At 37.8% G+C, this 22923-nt stretch overlaps 1 protein-coding gene across 12 annotated transcripts in view; it reads right to left on the bottom strand.

The window, feature by feature from the left end:
• The window catches only part of NUMB (NUMB endocytic adaptor protein), a 92945-nt gene that overhangs the window by 24527 nt on the left and 45495 nt on the right, over positions 1-22923 (bottom strand). For all 12 annotated transcript variants that reach the window (XM_042048020.1, XM_042048019.1, XM_042048026.1 and 9 more), the window contains exon 2: positions 10095-10238. In XM_042048020.1, coding sequence (XP_041903954.1) covers positions 10095-10220 — 126 coding nt within the window. In that variant the 5' untranslated portion in view covers positions 10221-10238. The remainder of the gene's footprint in view (positions 1-10094; positions 10239-22923) is intronic.

The following is a 22923-nucleotide window of genomic DNA, read 5'->3' as shown; positions in this document are numbered from 1 at the left end:
TTCATTTCTCCAGAACACAAAGTGGAACATTTTAATCCTAAAAAGACACAAACAGTAACAACTAAAGATGCAATTACTATGTGTCTGGAAGTACATATGTACATCAACGACTACTCAGTTGTGCCATGACTTCTCTGGGAGAAGTTCCAGAGATGCAGAAATTCTGTTGTACATATTTGTCATGAGAAAGTTTTGGGTTTGGTAACTTCTGTTTAAGAAGAGAGTGATATAGACAGGAGCAAGACTGAGGTCTGTACTGGACAGAAAAAAAAATATGTGTAAGGAATGAACCATCTAGTTTGCATGACCATTTGTATCATCCATGTAAGAAGGCAACTTTCAGATTTCCTGACCTATCTGCACATCTCATTTACTCCAGTGTAGCCAAAATGTTTCCAGCTGAAGATTCAAACCATTCAGCCCCTGTACTTGGCAACCTGCCTTTTGCTTGGAAAAGGCAGAAACAGAGCAGGGTAAATATTGCCTCAAGTCACACTTCAAAACAGACAACCATTCTCCCCTGTGTTGCCAAACCTCTATTCAAGTCCCATGCTCCAACTTTCAGCAATCAGCCATGCCACTGCTGCTGGAGATGGCAAGTTTAGCTGCAGTTGTCAATACTGCTTCCACTCCTGTGAATGGAGACATTATTACACATATCAAGTGCATCTATCCACACCAAAAGGGTACAATCCACAGACCTCACTGACATTAATCAATTCTGAATTATAAAATAAATTACACTGTCACACAATACTTCTTTATAATACAGAGGACAAAAGGTGCTTTGTTTGCATTTACATGTTACACTTTTAGCCCTTCATAAAAAATGAAAAAAACCTTGTTCTTGCCACTGCACCAGAAGCTCATCATTTTCACTGGTATTGAACATTTTACAGGCAATTTCAAAATTCCTCTTGCTTTGGTTTTTTCTTTTTCTGGGATGGAGTGGTGGTGTGCTAATTCCTTATATGTGCCAATATACTTTTCTTTCTTGTAAACATAAATTTTAAGTCTATAACCAGAAGCCTTCAAGCTTCTTTCTAAAAAATTTTTCCCCATCAGTCTGAGAGCAGATATACATGGCCCCTGTATTTAACCAGTGCTACAATATTTATCTGGCTTTTAATGGATTGTAATCAAAGAAAAAATATTTTCTCAAGAAAATTGGCAAAAAACTCTGTCAAAGACTGACCTCTTCTAGTGTTTATATTTTAAAAACAAGTGTTAAATCGTAAATGTATCTCAACTTAGCCTTAAATTTGAAATATTGGCTCAACTTACTAGTGCAGCAGAATTTTATGAGTGACATTTCAAAATTTAATAAAGGAAATGCAGCTACTAGTTAGAGCCTGAAACGAAAGTTAAACACCAGAATTCAGGACTTAAGAAAAATAAACTATTGTTAAACTCTGTCATTAAATCGCCGGAAAGACATTACACAGAAACCACTTTAAAAAGCAGATACACAAATCCCACACTTCTATACACAACCTTTAAGGATCTTTGAAAGGAACTTCCCTTTCAAACTAAAGGAGAAGAAACATACTGTTGAAGTGCCTGGGCAGCAACTGTCCTATACAAGTAAAATCTCATGCAAATCCACGACAGCACATTACCGCAAACACACTCAAGGACTGGGACACATAAGTACTGGGTATACACAGAAATCCATGTGAACTGCCTAAGTCATGCTGTGGTGGATGATGACTTTGAGAACTGTAAGGAAAGGAGTACTCATGACATATTTGCAAAGAGCATTTCTTGTCACAAGGGATTGTTGCAGCTTGCATTCCTGGAGAAAGTGAGTACTTTTCCATCAGGAAAATGCACATAGCAGGAATGCAGTATTAATATTGAATGCACTCCTACTTAATTTCCATAGCAACCAGTGAATGATAGTCATGACATCAGCAATTCTCGGACATAAGATGTTCTGTAAGAGATTTAATCGTTATACCAGAAATTAACCGCCAGTGCTTTTACAGAAAGCTAAAATCCATGTGGGCAGAGTCCACATACAGAGTAACATAACATAAAAGCTCGAATCCAAATAAAATTCTTTCAGAGGCTGTTGGAGAAAGTCCCTAATGTAAACATTATTAAATAGAAGCACTGCTTATATTAACATTTTTAGCCAAAAGAAGATGAGATTATGGTACAGCCAATTAAACAAAAACCAAAAAACTTCCTCTCTTCATCACTTATTTTTATGTTCTCTTTTGCTGATGGTGGTGTTTGGTATCAATCTCAAGCCAAACATAAAGCAGTCGACACAGGAACGAGTTAAACTGGCACACAGCAAAGCATCCTTAGAATTCGAAAAGTGCTTGAGAAACTTTATTCTTTTTCAACATTTTAACCTTTTTCCAACTTCATCTAAAAACCAACAACTCAAGTTACCATATCAAGTGTTTCTGGTGAAGTTTTCCTACTGTCTTCTCCCAAATACATGCTATTGAAATTGCTCCTACTGAAACATCAAGGGCTGATGTATCAGGTCAGAAATAAAAGGACACCATCTGTGTCCTAGTACAAAAGCAATACTGCCCTGATCTTCTTGTTTTCATTTCTCTCCCAAATACTTGGCTGACTCAGTTTCCGAAGTTTCAAAGTTCAACAATAACAGCCGGCAAAAAGAAGATCCTTCACCAGAGCTCCTTCAACCTGGACAACTCACTCAAGCCAGTTCTGTTTGTTCATGTCTGGTGATATGCTTTTACAGCCTCTCTTTGAAACAGACTCAGCTACACAAATAATTGAGTATCAGCAGATATTCAAATGCACTGTTTTATTTGCAGTAACAGATTAGGTTCTTTGGATTACATTTGAAACTACACGGACACAGGAAATGAGGTTACTTGAAGTCTTGGCCAAGGTGTCCTGTGCTGGGAAACGAGCTGCCACAAAGAGAAGCACACCAGCATTTCTTGGTATTTTTCCTAGAGGCAACAACATTCTTCTTTCTTCCTCTGTGTAAGTTCTGGGGTATTATTTGCAACAGTAAGACTGACTACTTGACATCTGCACATGCTGATATGCTTCTAGAATTGGCATTGCTCAAGAATTAAAGCCTGAGCTCCAAAGTTTAAGAGTGAAATGCTGTCTTGCAAGTAGACGTAAGTTTAAATCCAGAAATCCTGGATACGTCTTAACGCTGAGCTATTTCCACTGACTTCTAAGATTTACATTCCAATGTTCAATACTTTATTTCTCTCCTCTCAAACTCATGCTCCTGCTTTCTAAATTTATCAGTTTGAAACAGATTTTGCTCAGTTTGCTCAGACAGAGCTACAGAAGCACAGACAACAGAAACTCTATGATTAAGCATCAACAAAGCTTAATTTTGCTTAGTCAAAGCTATAGGTTAGTTAGGATGCTACACATGTAACCAGAAATCAAAATGTCTCATCAACCTGTTAAATCCCCAAAAACAGGAATTGTAGAGGAGATCAAAAGAATCTAAAGCAGTATCTGTATCAGTAGTTCTCCTTATTTTTTACATCACACCCACCTAAGAGCCACACTGTGCATTTCGCATACTGGTTCTCACATGGCCTTTATCATTGTCAACAGAAACAACACTGTGAGGGAATAGCAAACATTTCCAGTTAGGAATATTGAAGATGAAGTAGAGAAGCTCAATACAGGATACACAAATGCTATGTTCTTAATTTTCTTACAAATCCCTAAAATGAGGCAGAGAGGAAACTCAGAAGGTTATGTAGGACAGCACTTGCTTCAGGGCAGGATCTACTTCCACATCTACATCAGAGAAGTCAGCCTTGAAGTATTATGACATTTCTGTAACTGGAGATCAGTAAGCGAGACCTTCTACCCAGTAGTTTACACGTCTCACTGTAGAAAGGGATGTTATTTTGCTGAATTGTTATTGCTAATGCATATCCTAAATTTCCCTTGATGAGGCTTAAACACACTATTTCTCCTAGTCCCCTCACAGTTGCACATATGTACTGTCAGACTTTGGTTTTCAACTATATGCTCTGATGTGCAATTCCTATCTTTCCAGGAATTCAGCATTATTTAACAAATTTCAAACTTTCTTTTAAAAAAGGAAAAGAAAAAATAGAGGAAAATCTAGTGTTGATGCCACCAAGTTTTTTACACACACTGCACAGGTGCACACTCTACCTTTTCAATTCCTGAAAAAAATTTGGTTTCCATGTATGACACTGGATATCTCCTAATTTTAAAAAACAGAATTAAGAGGTATAACCCAATAAGAACTTTTTGATTTCCAACAGCTAAATTACATTTAAAATAAATATTTCTGCAAGGCCGTTCAAACCATTTTAATTGTCCTATCTTTAAAACAATGTGAAGCTTATTAAACTATTTAAGAATTTCACCTTTGCCAAAGACAGGAGGTTTTTAAAACTCAGCAAGAAGCTTCATTTAAAACTTCTTGTCTGCAAGGCTATTCAAACAAAACTAAGGGTTGAACACAAGGGTGAAAAGTTTAAAGATTAGGGATTGCCTTACATTCCTTCTGCCATGACAAAAATGTATAGGAATATATTGGTGGTAAGCTTCACAGCTTCCATTATAATCACCATCTTTTATAATTAGCTGTCTTCCAGCCTTTTTCCTGTGATGTTAAATGCTGCAGGATTTTTAAAATGTACCATTGCTTGCTGAGGGTTAGCATTCAATAGGAATGGTTACTGTTCATTGCTAACATCAGGCCTTCAAAGGTAGAGATTTCTAGTGTTTAATGTGTAAGGCTGTGCAACATTTCAGAAATCAGCAGATTTGTCACATTAACTTCTTAAAAATACTTAACATAGTTTCCAAAGACCATTTAAGGACCTCAAGCTTTCACAGTGAAAAATATCACATGCTTAACTTAAAGGCACTTCAGCATCACGCCGGTAAATTCTTTCACAGCTATTATTTCAAACTAGAAGTACATTTAAGACATAAAATAAAAGCCACAGTTACCTGTGCTGGTACCAGTCTTTCTGACCTGGAGAAACAGAATGTCATGCAAGCTGTATTTATGAACTTATTAAAAAGAAGAAGTTATTTTTAATATGAGATTTATAAATTTGACATTAAGCAATACAGTTCAATATGCAAATTCCAAAACTAAAGAGGACAACTGGGCAGCCACAAGTGGTGTAAGAGCACAAAGCAAAGTGACCGAAATGGCCTATCTCCTACTGATGGTGATTTCAGCAGTACCATGTACAGCTCAACAACCCAAACACAGGGACCCCAGGGATGAGAACTGACATTCACAGGTCCCAGTGAGGATACACTACAGGGCTTGTGCCAGTAGCTCCCTTTCCTTCTGTCTCTTCTTGAATATAAAGTAATACAGTGTCTTCCAAACATCTCCCATCAAAGCAAGGGTTAGATAGGAAATAGTTCAAGAGACTTGTTCTGAAAAGTCAATTCTTTTATACACCAAAGTACAACTGTATCCATACAACCGTTATTTGTTAACACTAACACAGAAATCAAATTCAGCAGAAAGGCTAACTCCAATGACACCAGGTACTCAGCAGCAAACCCTGGATGCCAGAGATAGAAATGTGGTTTGTTACTCTTCCACACCAGCTTTTTCACTGACATCTTCAGTCTTCCAGGTGGAATAAAAAAATGCATGTAAACTTGCAGGTGATATGCAATAGTAGCCTTAGATGCCTTAACGTTAAAAGAGACTGACTACCAAAAACATGGAAGTGACAGAACAAAAATTATCCAAGATACACAACTGCTGTATCTTCTAGAAGAACAGGTAGCAACCAGCTGTTAATATTCTGTTTAACACATCCTTTTGGTCAGAACCACCAAGAACTGGAAAATGTTTGGTTTGTTTAGTTCTCTAAGGTAAAAGGAAATGACCTAATTTTTCTGATATAAATTTCACAGGCCAGTTATTCCAAAGTGCATTTGTATGAATGAAAACCACTTACCCAGAGGGACACTCGAAAAGGCTTTTCAGACAAAAGAAGCCCTAGTGTCAAATATTTTAGTCATTATACCGCAGAACAGCTGCATGTTTTCAGTGAGGTAGTGTCTGAGCAAGAAAGCAAGTTTGAAAATGTGTATGTCAATGAACTTCATTTGTTGCAGTTATAATGTATAAAATTGTGTATAAATAAAGTACAGCACTGATAAGCACAGCTGTAATGGCTGTTAGAATATTCAGCTTCTGAATAGTTTTAAATACAATCACTTCATCTCAGGCCCCTATGTATTGCATGTAGCTGGCACAGTTTTTCTCTCAGAGGAAGGATTCACTACTGAAACACAGTATTTACTTTTCAGTTTGTTAGGACAGAGGAAAAGAATTTTTCCCTGAAAATAGACTTCTGCACAGACTTTCCAGCACATGTACCAGTGCCACATTTAATAATGGGGCAACTCTTGTCAAACATCTATAAAACATGCAAGGTATTATGCCTCCACGCCACCAAAGTTAGGAGAGCAACATCATTTATATTTCCAATGGAATAGCAAAAGTGTGCAAGTCACTTTTCTAAAAACAAGTTTAACATCCTTTTCATACCTTTGCTAACAGACAGGACCTGTCTCTCCTTGGCTCTTCTTTCAATCTAACTTTAGTGGATTCAAAGCAGTTTACATAGGAGAGCAGTACAGCAAAGTCAGTAGCCATCGCATGGCCCTGTCTTTGAGTGTCAGGTTACCACATCAAGTGTGGTTAGATTTCCAACACAGAGAAGAACTATCTGTAATTACATCTATACACACTAAGATGACTGAGAAAATATGATCAATAGCTGGCTACATGCAGCACAGCCTCACCAACCAGTTGAAGAACAGACTGTTAAAACAAAAAAGAGTGCTATTCACTAAAAGGAACAGTATGCATCCATGATTATTACCACCTCCAAATTCATGAGCACAGCACTGGAGAGAACCAACTGTGGATCGAATCTACTTCCCTGAATTTTAAAGCAACATAAAGGAACATAACAGGAATTTTGCCCTACTTTCCACAGAGTATCTTCTCTCCCAAAGAGAAGATGAACCATAGATGTATCAGATTTGCTCAAAATCCAACAGAACACTTAAGGACTTTAAAAATAGGGATCAGCTGTGGACATAGCACAGGAAGAGCTTCTAGAAACACGTCAACAGAGAAAACCTTTCAGTAACATTAAATCTGTTTGCAGTACAGCATCCTCCAAACACAATGAATGAGCAGCTACTGGAATCCCTGTCCAACACTAACAGAATGAAGCCTGAAGGCAGGATGAAATCCTACTTGCAACATGACTTTCAAAGTGCTTCCACATGCTCTGTAATGTCTAAAAAAGGATAAATCTGTGGTAGCACTCTACAAACACCCAACCTCTGGGCAAAATATAAATGCCCAAAGGCAAGAAGTTAAAAACCACACCAATTTAAGAGATCTTTTCTTTACAAGAGAAACCAAGGGCAAACGTTCCTTTACGTGTTTGCACTAGTCTTCTCTTGATCTCAAAAAAAAAAGAGTATTAGAGTCTTACCTAAATAAAATAGCAAGCATTAGAAGAAACAAAGCCCACAACCTGGCTGCTACTACACCAGTCTATTTTACTTTCAAACAGAAAATCTTACAGACAGCTGCAGCAACATTTGTCAAGAATTCTCAGGTCTTCACTAAATACAGGTGAAGTCTTCACCACCCCTGTGAAAGCCAGATTCTGGTCTTGCTACTCAGTTACGCTTTGAGCTCCTACAGACAATGATTTTTAGAGAGTGGGCAAGGCAAACCATAATAAATAAGAACAGGCTAACCCCTGCCCCCCAACATATTAAGAGCTGCTACACTACAGACAATGGACCACTTTGTAATTCCCATTGCAAAACTTAAAGGAAAATTAAGGTATATTCATTATCTTTCAGATTTGAATGCATTCCTATTCATTAACCATTCTTCCCAAAATATCTCACTTTGTTCTGCTCCACTGAGGAGCATCAGGAAGAAAAGTCACCCCATCAGATATTTAAGGACATAGGAGACTGCATACTTTTCCTGGAATATATGAATTTCCAAAAAATACCCATAACAGGATACTCTCCTTCAATAGCACAAAGTTCTTTCTGTGAGCAAAATACAGTACCACCCACTAAAGCGATGACTCCACATCTGGTTTATCTCGTTCCCTCACAATGGCATACTTCCTGTCTCTATCTATTAAACACCAGTTAACACCCACTCTGCATCTCAAGCCTTATAAAAATTTCCACTTTGTCCATACCAAGACATACTATTTTGGACAATAATTCTAAACAAATAAGATAAAACGCCTCTTACTATCAAATTGTTCTGAATTTACATTTTCACCTAATTGCAAGTTCTTTAAATATTAATAGTCTACCATTCTGACCAAATTAAGAAACGTACCTTATGTTTACCTTAAGAGCATTTTTTTCCAAAGAACAAATTAAATTAATTCCAGCAAATTAAAAGCAGACTACTGAGTGCACATAAGTTCCATTATGATGACAGGATGCAAAGATTCATCCATTTCTACACCTTTTCACCACAGAATAGGCCAAAACCTTTTTTGACTTTGGGTACATGTGCCCAGAATAGATGAATGCTTCATTTAAATACAGGAAGTACTTGTCATTAGAAGTGCAAGTCCTGACTGAGAGTTTTAAAAAAGTCAGTCTTTGAACAGTGAGAAGTGGTTCACACCCTTTGTGTTCAGTAAAGGATTGAAAAAGTTTGACTAAAACTAAATGCCTAGAAATTGAGCACTTTGCTTTTCAACCTGTGTAATACCTAAATTATGAAAAAATAATCAGACTCAAACTTACAACTCTGTTCTCTCCTAGACAGTGTTAAACCTTAATCTAAGTTTGAGCTTTCACAGAGCAATTACTTTCAAAGCTTTGGCAAAACACCATCTCTGTTTAGTACTGAATTACAGTTCCTTCCTCTTAGCAGAAAAATAGCACAAGACAAAAATAAGCAAGCAGCCATGAACTAGAAATGTTGTATATACTTGAGTATATGTAAAAGCACACATAAGCAACTCTAGTAGGGTAAAGCAGGGCATTAACCTTGTGTGAAAGTTATCTCATACTTACCACATATCTATACCAATCCACAACTTCACAAAAATACGAAACAGTTCAAAGAATTCCACCTAGCAACATCACATGTTTAACTATCAGACAGAATTACTTTAAGTACAATACAGAGAAAAACTAATGAAAACTTAGGTGTCAGAACCATAGACTGTGTTCCTTGTACATAGATATTTAACTCATTAGCTTTCCCCAAGCGTCATCTGCTTCTAATGTATTGTAGATCTACTATTAGTGTACCCTGAGGAAGAAAGGGGAGCATATGCAACAAGCCACCCTAAATTTTATATTTCTTTTTATTCTGGTATTTATTAAGTATTAATATTAAATACTATTCTAAAATATTAAAATATTGTTTCTTATATAAAGAGGAAGGAGAATTGGACACAAAAAAGAAAATACCTATTTGTAATATCTGATAATCTGGAATGAGTTATCAGAATTTTAAAAGGTAATTTCAGTTTCATATGCATTAATAGTCTGTAATACACACACACAAAATCACAGCACAGAGGCATTCCCAGAAGTTAGCAAGTACTTCTAACCTCATGCACTGGTCAAAATCTCAGGTGTTACTTGACAATATTTTCAATTATCAAGAGGGAGGAAGGATTGCTTTCCAAGCACAGCCCACCACTTACCTTACAAGTCAAACTGTAACCACAACTACACTTTTAATAGAGAGAACTGAGTACCTTTCCACGCAATCCAAGAGGCCTATCATTTCTGACCTTCCAGAAAAATGAAGACAAATATTGTATTACTCCTCTACCTAGCTACATGATTTATTTCAACTAGATAATAATGTAGGATATCTCAGACTGATTTTCCAAGGCATTTGTTACGTGAGTCATCTGGTTTTAAGAAAAAAGCCACATCCTTTGCAATGAGAGCTGACTGTAAAATAGGTCTGTGTGTAATGAAGCATGTCTCTGGCTTATGCTTGCCAAAACTCCCCAAATAATAATTCATGGCAAGAGTACCTCATGGATATCCAAAAGAAAGGCAGAAACTCTTACCTTAACAGGAAAGCTACACTTGCCAGTACGAACGCCTTCTTCGTCAGTCTGCCACTGATGAGGCCTGCTGGCCTCTGGCACATAGACATCTTTCTTTCTCCTAAAGCTTTGCCGTAATTTGTTCATTTCTCAGATTTTCACGTCCTAGAAGAAGAAAAAAAGAATACTGCTAATAGGGACCAAACACACATTTAGCCACTTCGGGTCAACCACTATCATGACAAATGATCCTGAGCTTTTTCAAAGATGAATGGAAGGACCTGTGAAAGAAAAATATTTTAGACACAGATTCAGAGAAAGATGGATATTCACTTCAAAATGGAAAACACAAATCCACATTACTTGCTTAACATCTTTCCACAGCAACTGAAGCATTAGACCCAGTAATAACTATTACTGGGAGCATAAGGTTTCCTAAAATAGCAGACAGAGAGCTTTGAAGAGTGATGCACATGAAATCCTGCCTCCCCATATTTAAACACCCACCTAAAGCAACCAAGTAGGACACCAATAGCAAAAGCTTCCAAGGCACTCACACAAGGCAAGGATTCATAGCTCTAAAACTGCTCCTAAAAGCAGGTGCTTGCGCTGTTCATTAAGTACAAGAGATAGGTTCACGCTTTGACTGAGGGGAACAGTCCAGCCCGTGCTTAGTCTACTGGCAGAATTCTTATGCTTAACTGAGAAATGCACTTCTTCAAAAGGGGAAGACAGCGCTGCAAATACACTTCTAAAGCCTAGAACTCAAAACTTTGTATACACTTGCCTTTATGTATCAACTTCTAATTACAAGCCAATCTACGCTTTAGACACGCTCAACTTACTAGATTCAAACTACAATTAGCCAAGAAGCTATTAGAGAAATTACTACTAATAAAAATACTTGATATTCACCTAGAGAAGTAAAATCATAAGGGATACAAAGTGGGGAATATCGAAGACATACTGAAAGGCTTCTTAAGATTTGGTCATCTTTCCTGAAAAAGAAGCCTTCTTACAACCATGACATCTCATTTTGATTGAAAAAAAAATGCTGCAGAACGCAAGGCAAAATCTAATTCGATTATATATGCTTATTTCCCATTAGATTGCATAAACTAGAGAATATAGATATTTACTATACAGTCAATAGCTGGCCTTTGAGCGAAAGCTCCTTTAGAAGCAGTTGGAACACCATTTTAAACCTTGAAAAGAGCTGGTATCTTCCAGTCAAAACTATTTGACATAAGTAAGAAAAATCGACCCACTCAAGTTTGTGATATCTGACATTAAGAAATTTAAAGTCAAAATGCAGCTATTTCAAAGCTGGACACAAAAGTCAGAAACTAAAAGCATTATAGAAAATCACTGCCCACCACTAATTACAAATACTAAATTGTTTTGTATCTCATAGCACACTTTAGCCATTCAAAATAACAAAAAGGTGTGAGTTTTGTTACTGATTCCCTACTACTTCCTTCAGCAACTGTTACTTTCTTCCTCAAGCAGCATATAATTGAACAAGTCAGTTCCCACTTTATCTTAGGGGCATGATACTGGCTAATTTCTCTAGAATCTTCCACCTTTTCATTATCTATTAAAAGAAATATTTTAAGAGAAGTAACAATTCAAAGATATACCCATGGATAAAGAAAATACCACTATATCACTAGGACTGGGAAATTTAAGTGTGGTGACGTTAATTGTTTAAGGGCAAATAAGCACGATAGTCACACGCACAAGTTCACTGGCATTTGAATTCCATTATTCATGGGTCTTGCAGCATTCTGAAGCATTCTTTCAGCGTACAGGATAATTCCTTAAGTATTTCTACATTAGGAAACAGCCACACTAAACACCATTTTACAGCAAACACTGTGCTCAAAGTTGCTTGATGAGCATTTGAAAACAGGAAGGTGTGACACTCCAAGCAACCCAAATCCAAATGCAAATTAAGTGAAGGGTTGGGATGTACAGCAAAGGCTATAGGCAACTGACCCTAGCAGGTACCTAGAACAGCCATGAGGTATAGCAATCAGTCTAAGTGCAGGGATGGGAAGTTGCTGAAGGATTCTTAATCACAATTATCTAGTTATAAAGAAGTGTTAACTTCAGTCCTTCATAGCTACAAAATGCTTGTCATAACTAGTAACACAAAATATTTTCTTGAATTTACTTGAGCGGATTTAGAGATTAGAACATATGTGCAAAATAAAAAGCATGCACATTTCTTTCCACTCAATAAGCTGAAGCAGCTCTGTTTTGCTTTCAGCTGGGACAGAGCTAATTTTCTTCCCAGTAGCTGGTACAGTGCTGTGTTTTGGATATAGGCTGAGAAAAATGTTGATAACACATTGGTTTAGTTGTTGCTAAGGAGTGTTTAAACTAAGTCAAGGTCTTTTCTGCTTCTCGCCCCACCCTACCATTGAGTTGGCTGCGGGGCACAAAACGTTGTGAGGGGACACAGCTGGGAGAGCTGAGCCCAACTGACCACAGGCATATCCCACAGGATATGGCACCATGCGCAGCATGTAAAGCTGGGGGAAGAAGGAAGGAAGGAAGGAAGGGGGTACATTCAGAGTGACGGTGTCTGTCCTCCCAAGTAACCACTGCGTGGGATGGAGCCCTGCTCTCCTGGGGATGGGCAAACACCTGCCTGCCCACGGGAACTAATTTCTTGCTTTGCTTGACTATGTGGCTTTTGTTTTACGTATTAAAATGTCTTTATCTCAACCTATGAAGTTCTCACTTTTACTCTTCTGATTCTCTCACCCATCCCACTGGGAAGAGTGAGCAAGTGGCTGGATGGGGTTTAGCTGCCACCTGGGGCTAAGCCACAACACTCTTCTATAAACATGGTTTGTTTATTTTACAAGCTATAAGCCATTTTAAAATCTCTGAATGTGCAAAGGCAATTCTCAAAGTTTTAAGAAGAGTTGCAAAGCTTCTATTCTCTGTCAAGGCTTAGAGAGGCATTACAGCAATATCAGTTATGTATTCTGTTTTACAAACTGCAGACAGAGGACTCTATGCATCAGTCTAAAGGAATCAAAATTTCAAGGGAGGCCATTCAATCACCTTGGGCAGGTGAGACACACTGCAGCAAATCTCTGCATGGCACCTCAGCTCATAAGGACAGACACCCACTCTTGTCCCTGCTGCAGACTGGCAGCGCCACAGCACGATGAGCAAAACCACTGCTCCAGCTGCTTCAGTGAAAAGCACAGGAAACTGGTCAGCACATGACTTACAGCCCGGCTGCCCGACCTTGCACTCCAGTGAGAGACAAATGGGCATAGACACTCCACTCTGCCGAAAGAGGCAACAGACTCTTAAGCAGATACAATTAGATGCAGTAAGGCTCATGTGTCAGTTTTGAAGATCTCAAGGTAACTCTGAATCTCAAAAACTTCAGTGAATAGCAAAGCAAGGACTGAGGACAGCACACAAACACTGTACCACTTGTGAAAAACAGCAGTCTAATTGCCTTATCATAACATTTGCTTATGCGAGCATTCTGTTGGACTTCTCCCTCCCAGGCATTACTGTTGCCCATGAGACTGGTGCCTTATCAGACATTTATTCTGACCAGGAATCTCAATCCCCAGGGAAGATAAGAATAGGATTTCCTCAACTACATTTTGTATGAGAAGCTGAAGTGGCATTTTGCCCAAACTATTTCCTTTTCACCAAAAACCAAACCCAGTTTCCTACATGTTCTAATTTTGAGGTCATGTTGGCAACAAACAGTTTAAAAATAGCTTATTCTATCTGATAGAAATGCTGACAAATAGCAAAATTAATTTCTGGTCAGGCAACCAGCAAGCTCTCTCCAATGGCCACACTTGGGTTTTCTGAAATGTCAGACTTATGAGTAGGTTGCAAAACAGTCTGTCCTATAAAAACCTAATTTGCTGGTAACATGCATGTCAGGACAACATAACTACAGCTATCACCTGATGGGAAAGTGTTAAATAGAACAATTCACATGGGCTGCATATTCGAGGATTCAGGAGAGAAGCACATGAATTGCTACAATTAAGTGCTGAAAATTTTACTAATTTTGTCTTGAACTCAAAATCTCTGCACAGAAGCTCTAAAGAGAGATGAGTGAGCATTTTCTACTTGAATTCTTTGTAGGGCACTTCACATTTCCATGCAAACCCCGTGTGCTTGCCAACACAACAGACACCAGCCTAGGCTGCAATAAGCTATCAGGGTATTTTCTACTAAACTGACAGCATGACTGGTACTGTAAAAAGTATGATACTATGTTTCGGGATTATGTAAGATGAAAGTTATCAGACTTCGATTTTTTTTATTTAGCAACTTATTTTTGTCATGTAATTAGAAGTATTTTAAAACCACCCAAGAGACAAACCAAAACACCAAAACCTCTATTTCCTTTTCACTTTTACAAATCCAGCTGGGACCCAGAGAAAGAGGACAACTGAGACTATGAAGACAAACCTGGTGAAAAGCCAAGATAGGAAACTCAAAATCTAATTAAATCACAAAACATAACACTACATCAGAGACAAACTGCCAACAAAGGCTGAAAGCACTGAGCCTTCTAGAGAAATGAGGAAAAAGAGCCACTTTGGGTCCCAGTACATTTCAAGGTTATCTTACTGCAGACAGCTGAGCATCTGAATGGTCATGACCACTGTAGAAAAAGAACCAAGCAAAACAAACCCCAACAAAACAAAACAAAACCACTCACCCAACACGAAAATCTCCACCACTTTTGTAATTCAAGAGATTACAACATGAGACTAGACATTAGACCATTTCCCAAAGCATCTACCTACAAAAGGTATCAAAAAGACAAAGGAGTTTTAAAATTTATGTTGCCATTTATTTTTATGCAAATTTAGATATTTTGGAAACAGAGCTCCAAAGGCAATTTAAGGAGAGCTTCAGCACCATTATTCTTCTGACCAACAGAAAAACTACCATTTACACCTCTATCAGTCCACTGACAGCTCAGGGGCAGAGTTGTCAGAACCAACAGAGACAGAAACAACACTGTCACGGGTAAAAGTGCATGTTGAAGCACTCTTGGCTTCACTGCCTTGTGCATCATCAGGTTATGGCTGCAGAACAAATTACTGCAAGATAAACCAGCATGTTAATTCATGTCTTGTTAGCTGCTCTGCTGTACAAGTGTGTTCACTTTTACCCTTCAGTGAGCACAAGCCAGCAATTTACTCTTCAGTGAGAGATGGGTAAGCTTTCATATTAACTGAAGTTAGATCAGGAGGAAGCTGCTGATGATGCAAATTTGGAGCTTAGCTTTGCAAGAGTTTACCCATGCAGCCATACCTTTAGATAAGCAACTCGTTTACACTGTGCATAGGTGCTTCTTGAAGAGCAAAAACTGCTACAGGACAATCCAAACTACAGAATCTGCAGGGCAGAAGGACAATATGGGCACCTGGGTACCTGACCTGCAGTTCAAGCGGTCAGATTTTAAGCTAGGATGTACTACATATTTCACACTAAGCAACCACTTACAGTTTCAACACTGAGGAAAAAGAAACAGCACAAACATTTTTTTATCTTTCTCCTGAACACTAGCCTTCACAAAGGTTATTTAATCTGCATTCAATAATCTGTTACCGTTTCTGTTTACAATGAAAAAGGATTAAAACGGGTATTGAGTCTTCAGTCAGTGTTTTAAAACCATTCAGCAGGTTTGGGATTACTTTCTATTTTCTTTCAGAATTTAATACTGTTTCCTATTTACCTATTCAGAAAAAAGATAGTCATGGGTCAAACAAGGACAAAGTACTCTCTGTAGCCTGCAACAAATAGAGAGTACCCAGGGGCAGGAGGGAACACCCTCCTTCTCCCCCACCCTGCATACACCCACATGCACTCCGGGTGCCATCCTCCTGATTTGTAGTACAGAGTCCTCCTACAAGCCTGAATCACCAGGAGTAGTATTAATACATGAACAAAATTCCTTGAAGCATGCACTTCAAAAAACATGGAAATACACTTTTAAGAACAATGTGGAATCATTCTAAAATGTACAAGCCTCCATATACAACTAATTCAATTAACTTGATATTATCAGATTAAGTAATTTAAAAGAAAAAAAAAAGGTCTCATTCATACCTGTATTGCCTGCTGGCCACACACAGGTGAGGGCCAAGCAGCTGCACAACCATCTGCTAGCTATGTGCTCTTCCCCAGTGAAATTTGCTGAAGGGCCAAGCCAAAAAGAGGCTGAAACCCAGAGCAAAAACCTCATCCATCTCTAATACGTTTTTCTCACATTTCTTGACATCAAAGCTTTCTGAATCAGGATGCATTCTTCCTGTCAAAGGTACCTGATATTTCAGACTTAAGAGGAAATGCAAATAATCTTAATCTCGTTGAAAAAAGTGTGTTTACCTAACCTACTTACTAGGAAAACACTCCAAAAACATTCCTCTGCATATTGTGAAGATCTGTATCCTTAGAAAGCACTGAGTTCTTGTGCAAGTACAACCTGGTCACATCTGTCCACAGATTAATGTTTAACAGCTATCTTTTGAATACTATGAAAACCTGAACCTTATTATGAAATCCACAATGGCCTGCACCAGCAAATGTTAATAGCCCACACTTCCATATTCTAGAAGAGTAATTCACATTGCTTTTTCCAATAAAATATAGTTCACTGCTGGCACTTCAACATTATTGTAAATCTTGGCTATAACCAGGACACGAGGATATCAACAAGGAAATATGCTAGTTTCAAGCCATTTTCTTGAGATGAGATTTGGGTTTGGCAGGCTGACCTGCAATATAAAGACAAATAAAAGCAGTTCAAAACATTTTAGATCTCTTTTGCTCTCTAATGTACAATTTGAGTCCCTAAACTTAAGATGACAAAGAACATTTCATTTATAGAAAAAGAGGCAAGCTAGGAAAGCAAGTTGATTCCTTCCAAGGTAAATAGTCTGTCCTTGTCTATTATGAAGCTGCCAGGATGGAGTTTACTTCTCTGAAAAATCCTTATTAAGCATTGCTGCTAAGCAAACACTCTCCCCTCCTCTCCCACTTACACAGTACAAAAACATGTAATGTCCTATCTCTCCAAGCCTACTGTAAAGGTTAGCCAAAACTTGCTGCAATTGCCCTGCAACAGCTTCTCTGCAATTATTCACCAGCACAAGAACACAGAGTACCCTTATCTTCTAAGGAAGAAAAGGTCACCCCATGTGTCAGATTCTGAATGCAGAACTTTGAGCCTTTTTGTAAGTTTAGGTCCCATAAAATCTAATTAAATCCAGCACTGTCACACTGAAGCAAATGAAGGCATGTAACCGTATGAGCATGCTCACTAAAACCTTAACAGCCCTGTTTCGCAATACAGGCTGACTAACCACATTATTCACCACATGCCTTTCCAAGCCATTCACCCTTTCATTACTCAATTAACATCTAATAATACAATACTACAAGTAAGCATTCTAAGACATCAAAATACACATAAAGGCGAAGCATTTCTTCATTTGTTCAGCCAGCAAATACATTTTGTTGTTGTTATTATTATTATTTAGAGTTCCAATTAAGGAGATTTTCCTTGTTGAAGATCAATTATTGGATACATAACTAAAAGTCTACTGAAGCAAGCATACCATCTATAGAAAACTCACCTTCCAACAGTGAAAGTAATATTTAGATCATACTTTGAAAATACAGCAGAAATGACAACCTTAAACTCTTTATGTAAGAGCAAAGAGATCAGAGCTGTGACAATAATGTCTCTGACAGCATTCTTAGAAATCGTGATGCATTGCTATCATGTGCGGTACAAGACATCCTCTCAAATCCATCAGATTTCTTGCAGTCTTATACCTGAACTAAGGTTATCATGTAAGCACTTCACAACTCTTTCCAGAGCACTTGACAATTGTATTTGCACCATGGATGAGGGTGGAAGAAGGGGAAAAAACAATGCTATGACAACAACATCTTACTGGCACAAGACAGAGTTAAAAATTGCAAACAGCTTATGAAATATCAGGAAATGAAATAATGAACTGTACTCCAACACACTGTTAACAATTATGTGGCTAAAACGTTCAGCTACCAGAGGCCCTGTCCTAAAGCTTAGAATTTTGTAAAATACACTTTTCAAATATAAATACCCCCAGACTGCAGCAATTAAATACAGTACTCAGTATTCCACAACGTTATGTAACAGAAGCATCACCAAAGTTAACATTAAGACTCCTAAACTGTCACAAAAATACAAGTTTGATCATTGCAAGACAGAAGTTATTCCTAAAGATATGCAATGCTCTTTCTAGCAGATGTAAGATAAATCATTTGCCTTTCACAAACCTGTGAAATTCAGCAAATAAAAGAAAGCAAGCCTCATTTTCTCCATCAATAACTATTCTAAAGCAAATATCCCAATTCAACAGACACCACAGCAACTGCAAACTCTGACTATGGTACTATACAATATGCTAAGAGGTTTAAGAGCAGAGATATAAGGCAGTAATCCCCTTGTTTTGTAGGCTCACTCTAAAAATACCCTGCAGACTGTCAGCCACTAGTGGAAAGCAGGTCTCCGAAACACTTTATGTGATACAAAGTGCATTGAATTATATCATCTATAATAACTGAAAATAAGCAAAAGTTTAGTAAAGAAACACTAGCTATGCCTTGTGGAAAGCAGTCAAAGTAATTCTGCTTTGCAGCTCATCTGCACACATGTGAATAATTTTAACTAACCAAGCCATGTCATTTCCAAGTGCATCATTGACATTTAGGGCAGCTAAATATGAGACAACTCAACAGTTTTCAAACACGAACATCTCAGTTTAAAAGGTATCTTTACAAATACATGCTGAATTTCAAAATGAAATTAGATATAAAAGAAAGTACAGAAAGGGCTGAAACAGACAAAAAGTATGTTTTTTAATCACTCAATTCCACAAATTGCAGTTTGAAGTTATAAATGTCAAATCCCATGAAAATAAATGCATTTTCAAAATTAAAAAAAAAAAACTTGACAAGTAAAATAAGCAACTTTTACTGGTAGATCAATCACAAATCTTAGGTTTTTACACTGCACTTCAGTAGGACCTATGAGTATTTTATAAGCAAATAATCAGAGTTGACTAGACAAGACCAAACATCTGCTGCTTAGTATCAGACAGGGTCGAATATAAATCAGTCAATCATACCTTTGTGCTGTTGACCTGATCACTACCTACTGACTGGGAGTTCAGAAACATACGAACACTCATAGTATTTTTGGTTCCAGCTCTTGGGTGAGAGCAGAAAGAGTAGACGAAGTAAGCTACAGATCCAGAGCATGCATTTCAGGAACCAACTGCACTCTAAACTAGATTACTAGGAGGATATACTTCAGCAAGATTTAAAAATATATACTTGTACTCATAGTGAAGCTTTACCCTTGGTTCATATACAATGTTTCACAAAAGTGAAAGCCACTGCATTTTGGACAACTGACCCTGCAACACTGATCTACACCAGCCCACAGCATGGTCCAGTCCAGCAGTCCACGTAGCCAACATTCCGGAAACATTTGGAGCAACAAACCATAAATTCGGATCAGCTTTATGAGAAGTCTTCAGTGGGAATGAATAGTAGTGCTGCTGAGTCTGTCAGCAAGTAGGATTCAGGTACAGAGAAACCAGGTAAATCCACATGATCAGATACAAAACAGGGAGGTAAAAAGGGCTCTCCACCACAGCCAGCAATGTTTCATTCATTCATTCATATATGCTCCCAAAAGAAAATAGTTCAGCAACAGTTTACAGGTGATGCAAAATGTTCTGAAGTAGGTTAAACTGATTTTGAAAAGACAAGATCATCTCACAAGAAGAAATTCTTCTGTAAGAAAACAGCAGAGAAAAGCACATGGAAGAAAGGTAAAAAAGCCACCTTAATTATTAATAGCAATGAATACAAATTCAGCTATTACCACTGTCTAGGAAAGGACTCACGTTTAGTCCTCTAAAAATTTAATTGTCAAATAAGCAAACAGTAGTAAGAATTATTATGAAAGGAGCACAGCAAAGCCAGTATGATGCCGCAGCATAAGATCAGACTGCACTCAGCTTCAATACCACATAGTTCTTGTACTTAATATACCCGCACTGAAATGAAACTGAAAGGTGCAGGAAAGTGGCAAGGATAAGGAGGATAGCAAGGACTACTTAACACCTTCTGCTCAAGGACAGATTAGATACATCAAAGGTCTTCACCTCAGAAAAGCAATTTTCTAGTGGGGAAGGCTACAAAAATTACAGTATCAAAATGTTAGCAAATGAAAAGGGAATGATGATTTTTCAATTCTTATGTTGCAGAAACTGTGGAAAAACAACAGAATTCTCCAGCAGTCCAGGTGTCAATAAAAGAGTATTTCTCTTCATGATACAAAATTAACTAGGACAATTCCTAGCTCTGGGAAAGTTTAAAAACTAAAAATAAAAAAGAATTTTAAAAATTTTAAATAATAATTAAAAAAACCAAACAAACAAAATACCAACAACAGCAACAAACCCCCAAACCACACAGATTAATTATTGGATCAAAACTTCCAAAGGTTATTTGAACCTATAGTGGAGATGCAGCCTTCCATTTAGGAAATCACCCAGTCCAATCTGACCAGCTGGGAAGTCTTCCTTCGTGTCTTAATCTTCTATTCTTCCCCAGGATCCAACACTGACTGTGTCAGAGAGAATTACTGTGCTATGGAGCCTTTGTTGTGAAGCAGCACAACTCACAAGCTGGTGTCCCTTCAGGGCCAGTCCAGCTGGCCACACCTCCGCGTTGCAGCTGTCACAGCACCACAGCAGAGTTGTTCACACCCAACTGCCCCAGCACCACCACGAGCTGCCTCGCTACAGTGGTAAGGATCTCCCTTTCCCAAACACACAGAAGCAGAGGTTTCTATAGCTCAAGACATTTAAATGAAATGAATTTGTATATTCCAGATAGCTCACAAAATTTGAATTATTGTGGCAACAAGCCATGGGTGCACTAGTCACTCTCAATTACGAAATGAGAATTAGCTTAAACTGCCACAAAGTGTGTCATTCACAGGGTGACAGATGACTCCTTGTTATACCAATACTGCACTGGGCCCAAGCACTCCAGTCAGTCACAGCCTGGCAGCTGTTACATGGCAGTTCAAGACACTTCAGTCGCTCTCATCCTCCACAGCTAAATATAATTAAGGCCCTCTTATCTGTGGGTTTTCTTCAGCTTGTTCACGCTAAATCAACCACACTTTTGACTGCAGCTAATGCAAAGAAGGAGGAGGGCAAGTGACACAAAAGGCATTTTTAATATTCATTTATAACTCAAAGTGAAATTGTGAAGCTTTCTATCAAGCTTTTGTGAAAAATGGCAGGTTTTAATAATAAAAATGAGCCGAGAGAAAAGATACAGTAATTTCTTCTGGCTGTCAGAATATCAGAAAATCATTTGATCATCCCTCATTAAGCCTCATAACAGAAAAACTTCACATTCATGTAAAAGATAGGCAGAATGTTCTTAGGAACTCGCTCTGGTGTCCAGCATAGCAACTGTGGTTGACTTCTAAGAACGTGATCTTTTCTTTACACAAATCCTACTTATTATAGTAGGAATTACTTTTGTACACCTGTCCAGTGCAAGCTTTGAGTTGTTCCATAACGCTTTTCTCACAATAACTCTTTACAAAACACTACAAGGAACTAACAGAATTATTTCCCAAATCCATTTGCTTTACACAAATGTAATCAAATCAGAAGCTAGCTTAACAAAGTCAGATAACAAGCTATAAATTCTTTTAAGCACACAGAATGCAATGCTTTCTGAATTCCCTCACCAGTTAAATACCTTTAAAAATATTTTGCATCTTCTCTAGATGCTAATACAAACCACATGTTTCATTACCCACAGAAGAACCCACAAAACATTTATGGAATCTGTCACCATAGCCCCTATGAGAGGTGTCTAAACAGAGAATTCCAACACAATTCCACCTTTCTGGTACCATTTTGTATACAGACAACTAGCATTCCTTACGATAACCCAGCATGTAAAACCTCACTTTGTGCCTAATGTTTCCCATGCCTGCTTACTGCAAAGCCTTAAGATCTAAGCACAATTTCAGTGATTTTGAAAATTATATATAGCAACATAACTAAAGAAATATCTTTTATAAGCATTTACCTTCATAATATCCTGATGTACGTAATTTTGTGAAAAAACATTCCCCAAACCCAAGTGTAGTAGAATCAGTTACCAGAACGATGTTCATAGGACAGAAGAAAGAATATCTTCACTGATGACTTACTTCTTTTTCCCCCCCCTCAGATTCTGCCATAGTACTTTTCTTAAAAATCCCTCTTTCTTGAAACTACAACCATGACTCCATGGATATTTTTTAAAAAATGAACCTATGGGCTGAAATAAAGGAGAGATGATAAAGTCCAATATGGGCTACAAAAGGTTTAATATGGGAACTTATGTCATTTCCTCCCTGTACCTCACAAGACAATGTTTTTTAAGATAATTTTAAGTGTTTCTTTTAAAGAACAACCTCACAATCTGGAATTATTACACCATTATACCAATTTGCCACAACTCCAGTCAAGGCTGGATTTTTCTTTCTTCATGGCAACAGACCTGAAGCTTCTCAGACTGATGCCAAAACCTTTCATCTTACTAATTTCAATGTTTGCATATTTTCATTTGTGTACAAGGGGAGAAGAGGTGATCTCTATGAAATTAAGTGATAAAAGGATAAATCAATCCATCTGCATTAAAGGTTTGAGGTTTTTCGGAAGAACTCCAAGTCAAGTTTTTCGTATCTGCTCTTATA

Source organism: Corvus kubaryi, unplaced genomic scaffold, assembly GCF_017639235.1.
Source record: "Corvus kubaryi isolate FWS band 111438036 unplaced genomic scaffold, C.kubaryi_AGA036_p1.0 66, whole genome shotgun sequence".
Classification (NCBI taxonomy): domain Eukaryota; kingdom Metazoa; phylum Chordata; class Aves; order Passeriformes; family Corvidae; genus Corvus; species Corvus kubaryi.
Note: the sequence above shows the minus strand (reverse complement) of the source record. Positions and strands in the feature narration are given on the sequence as shown.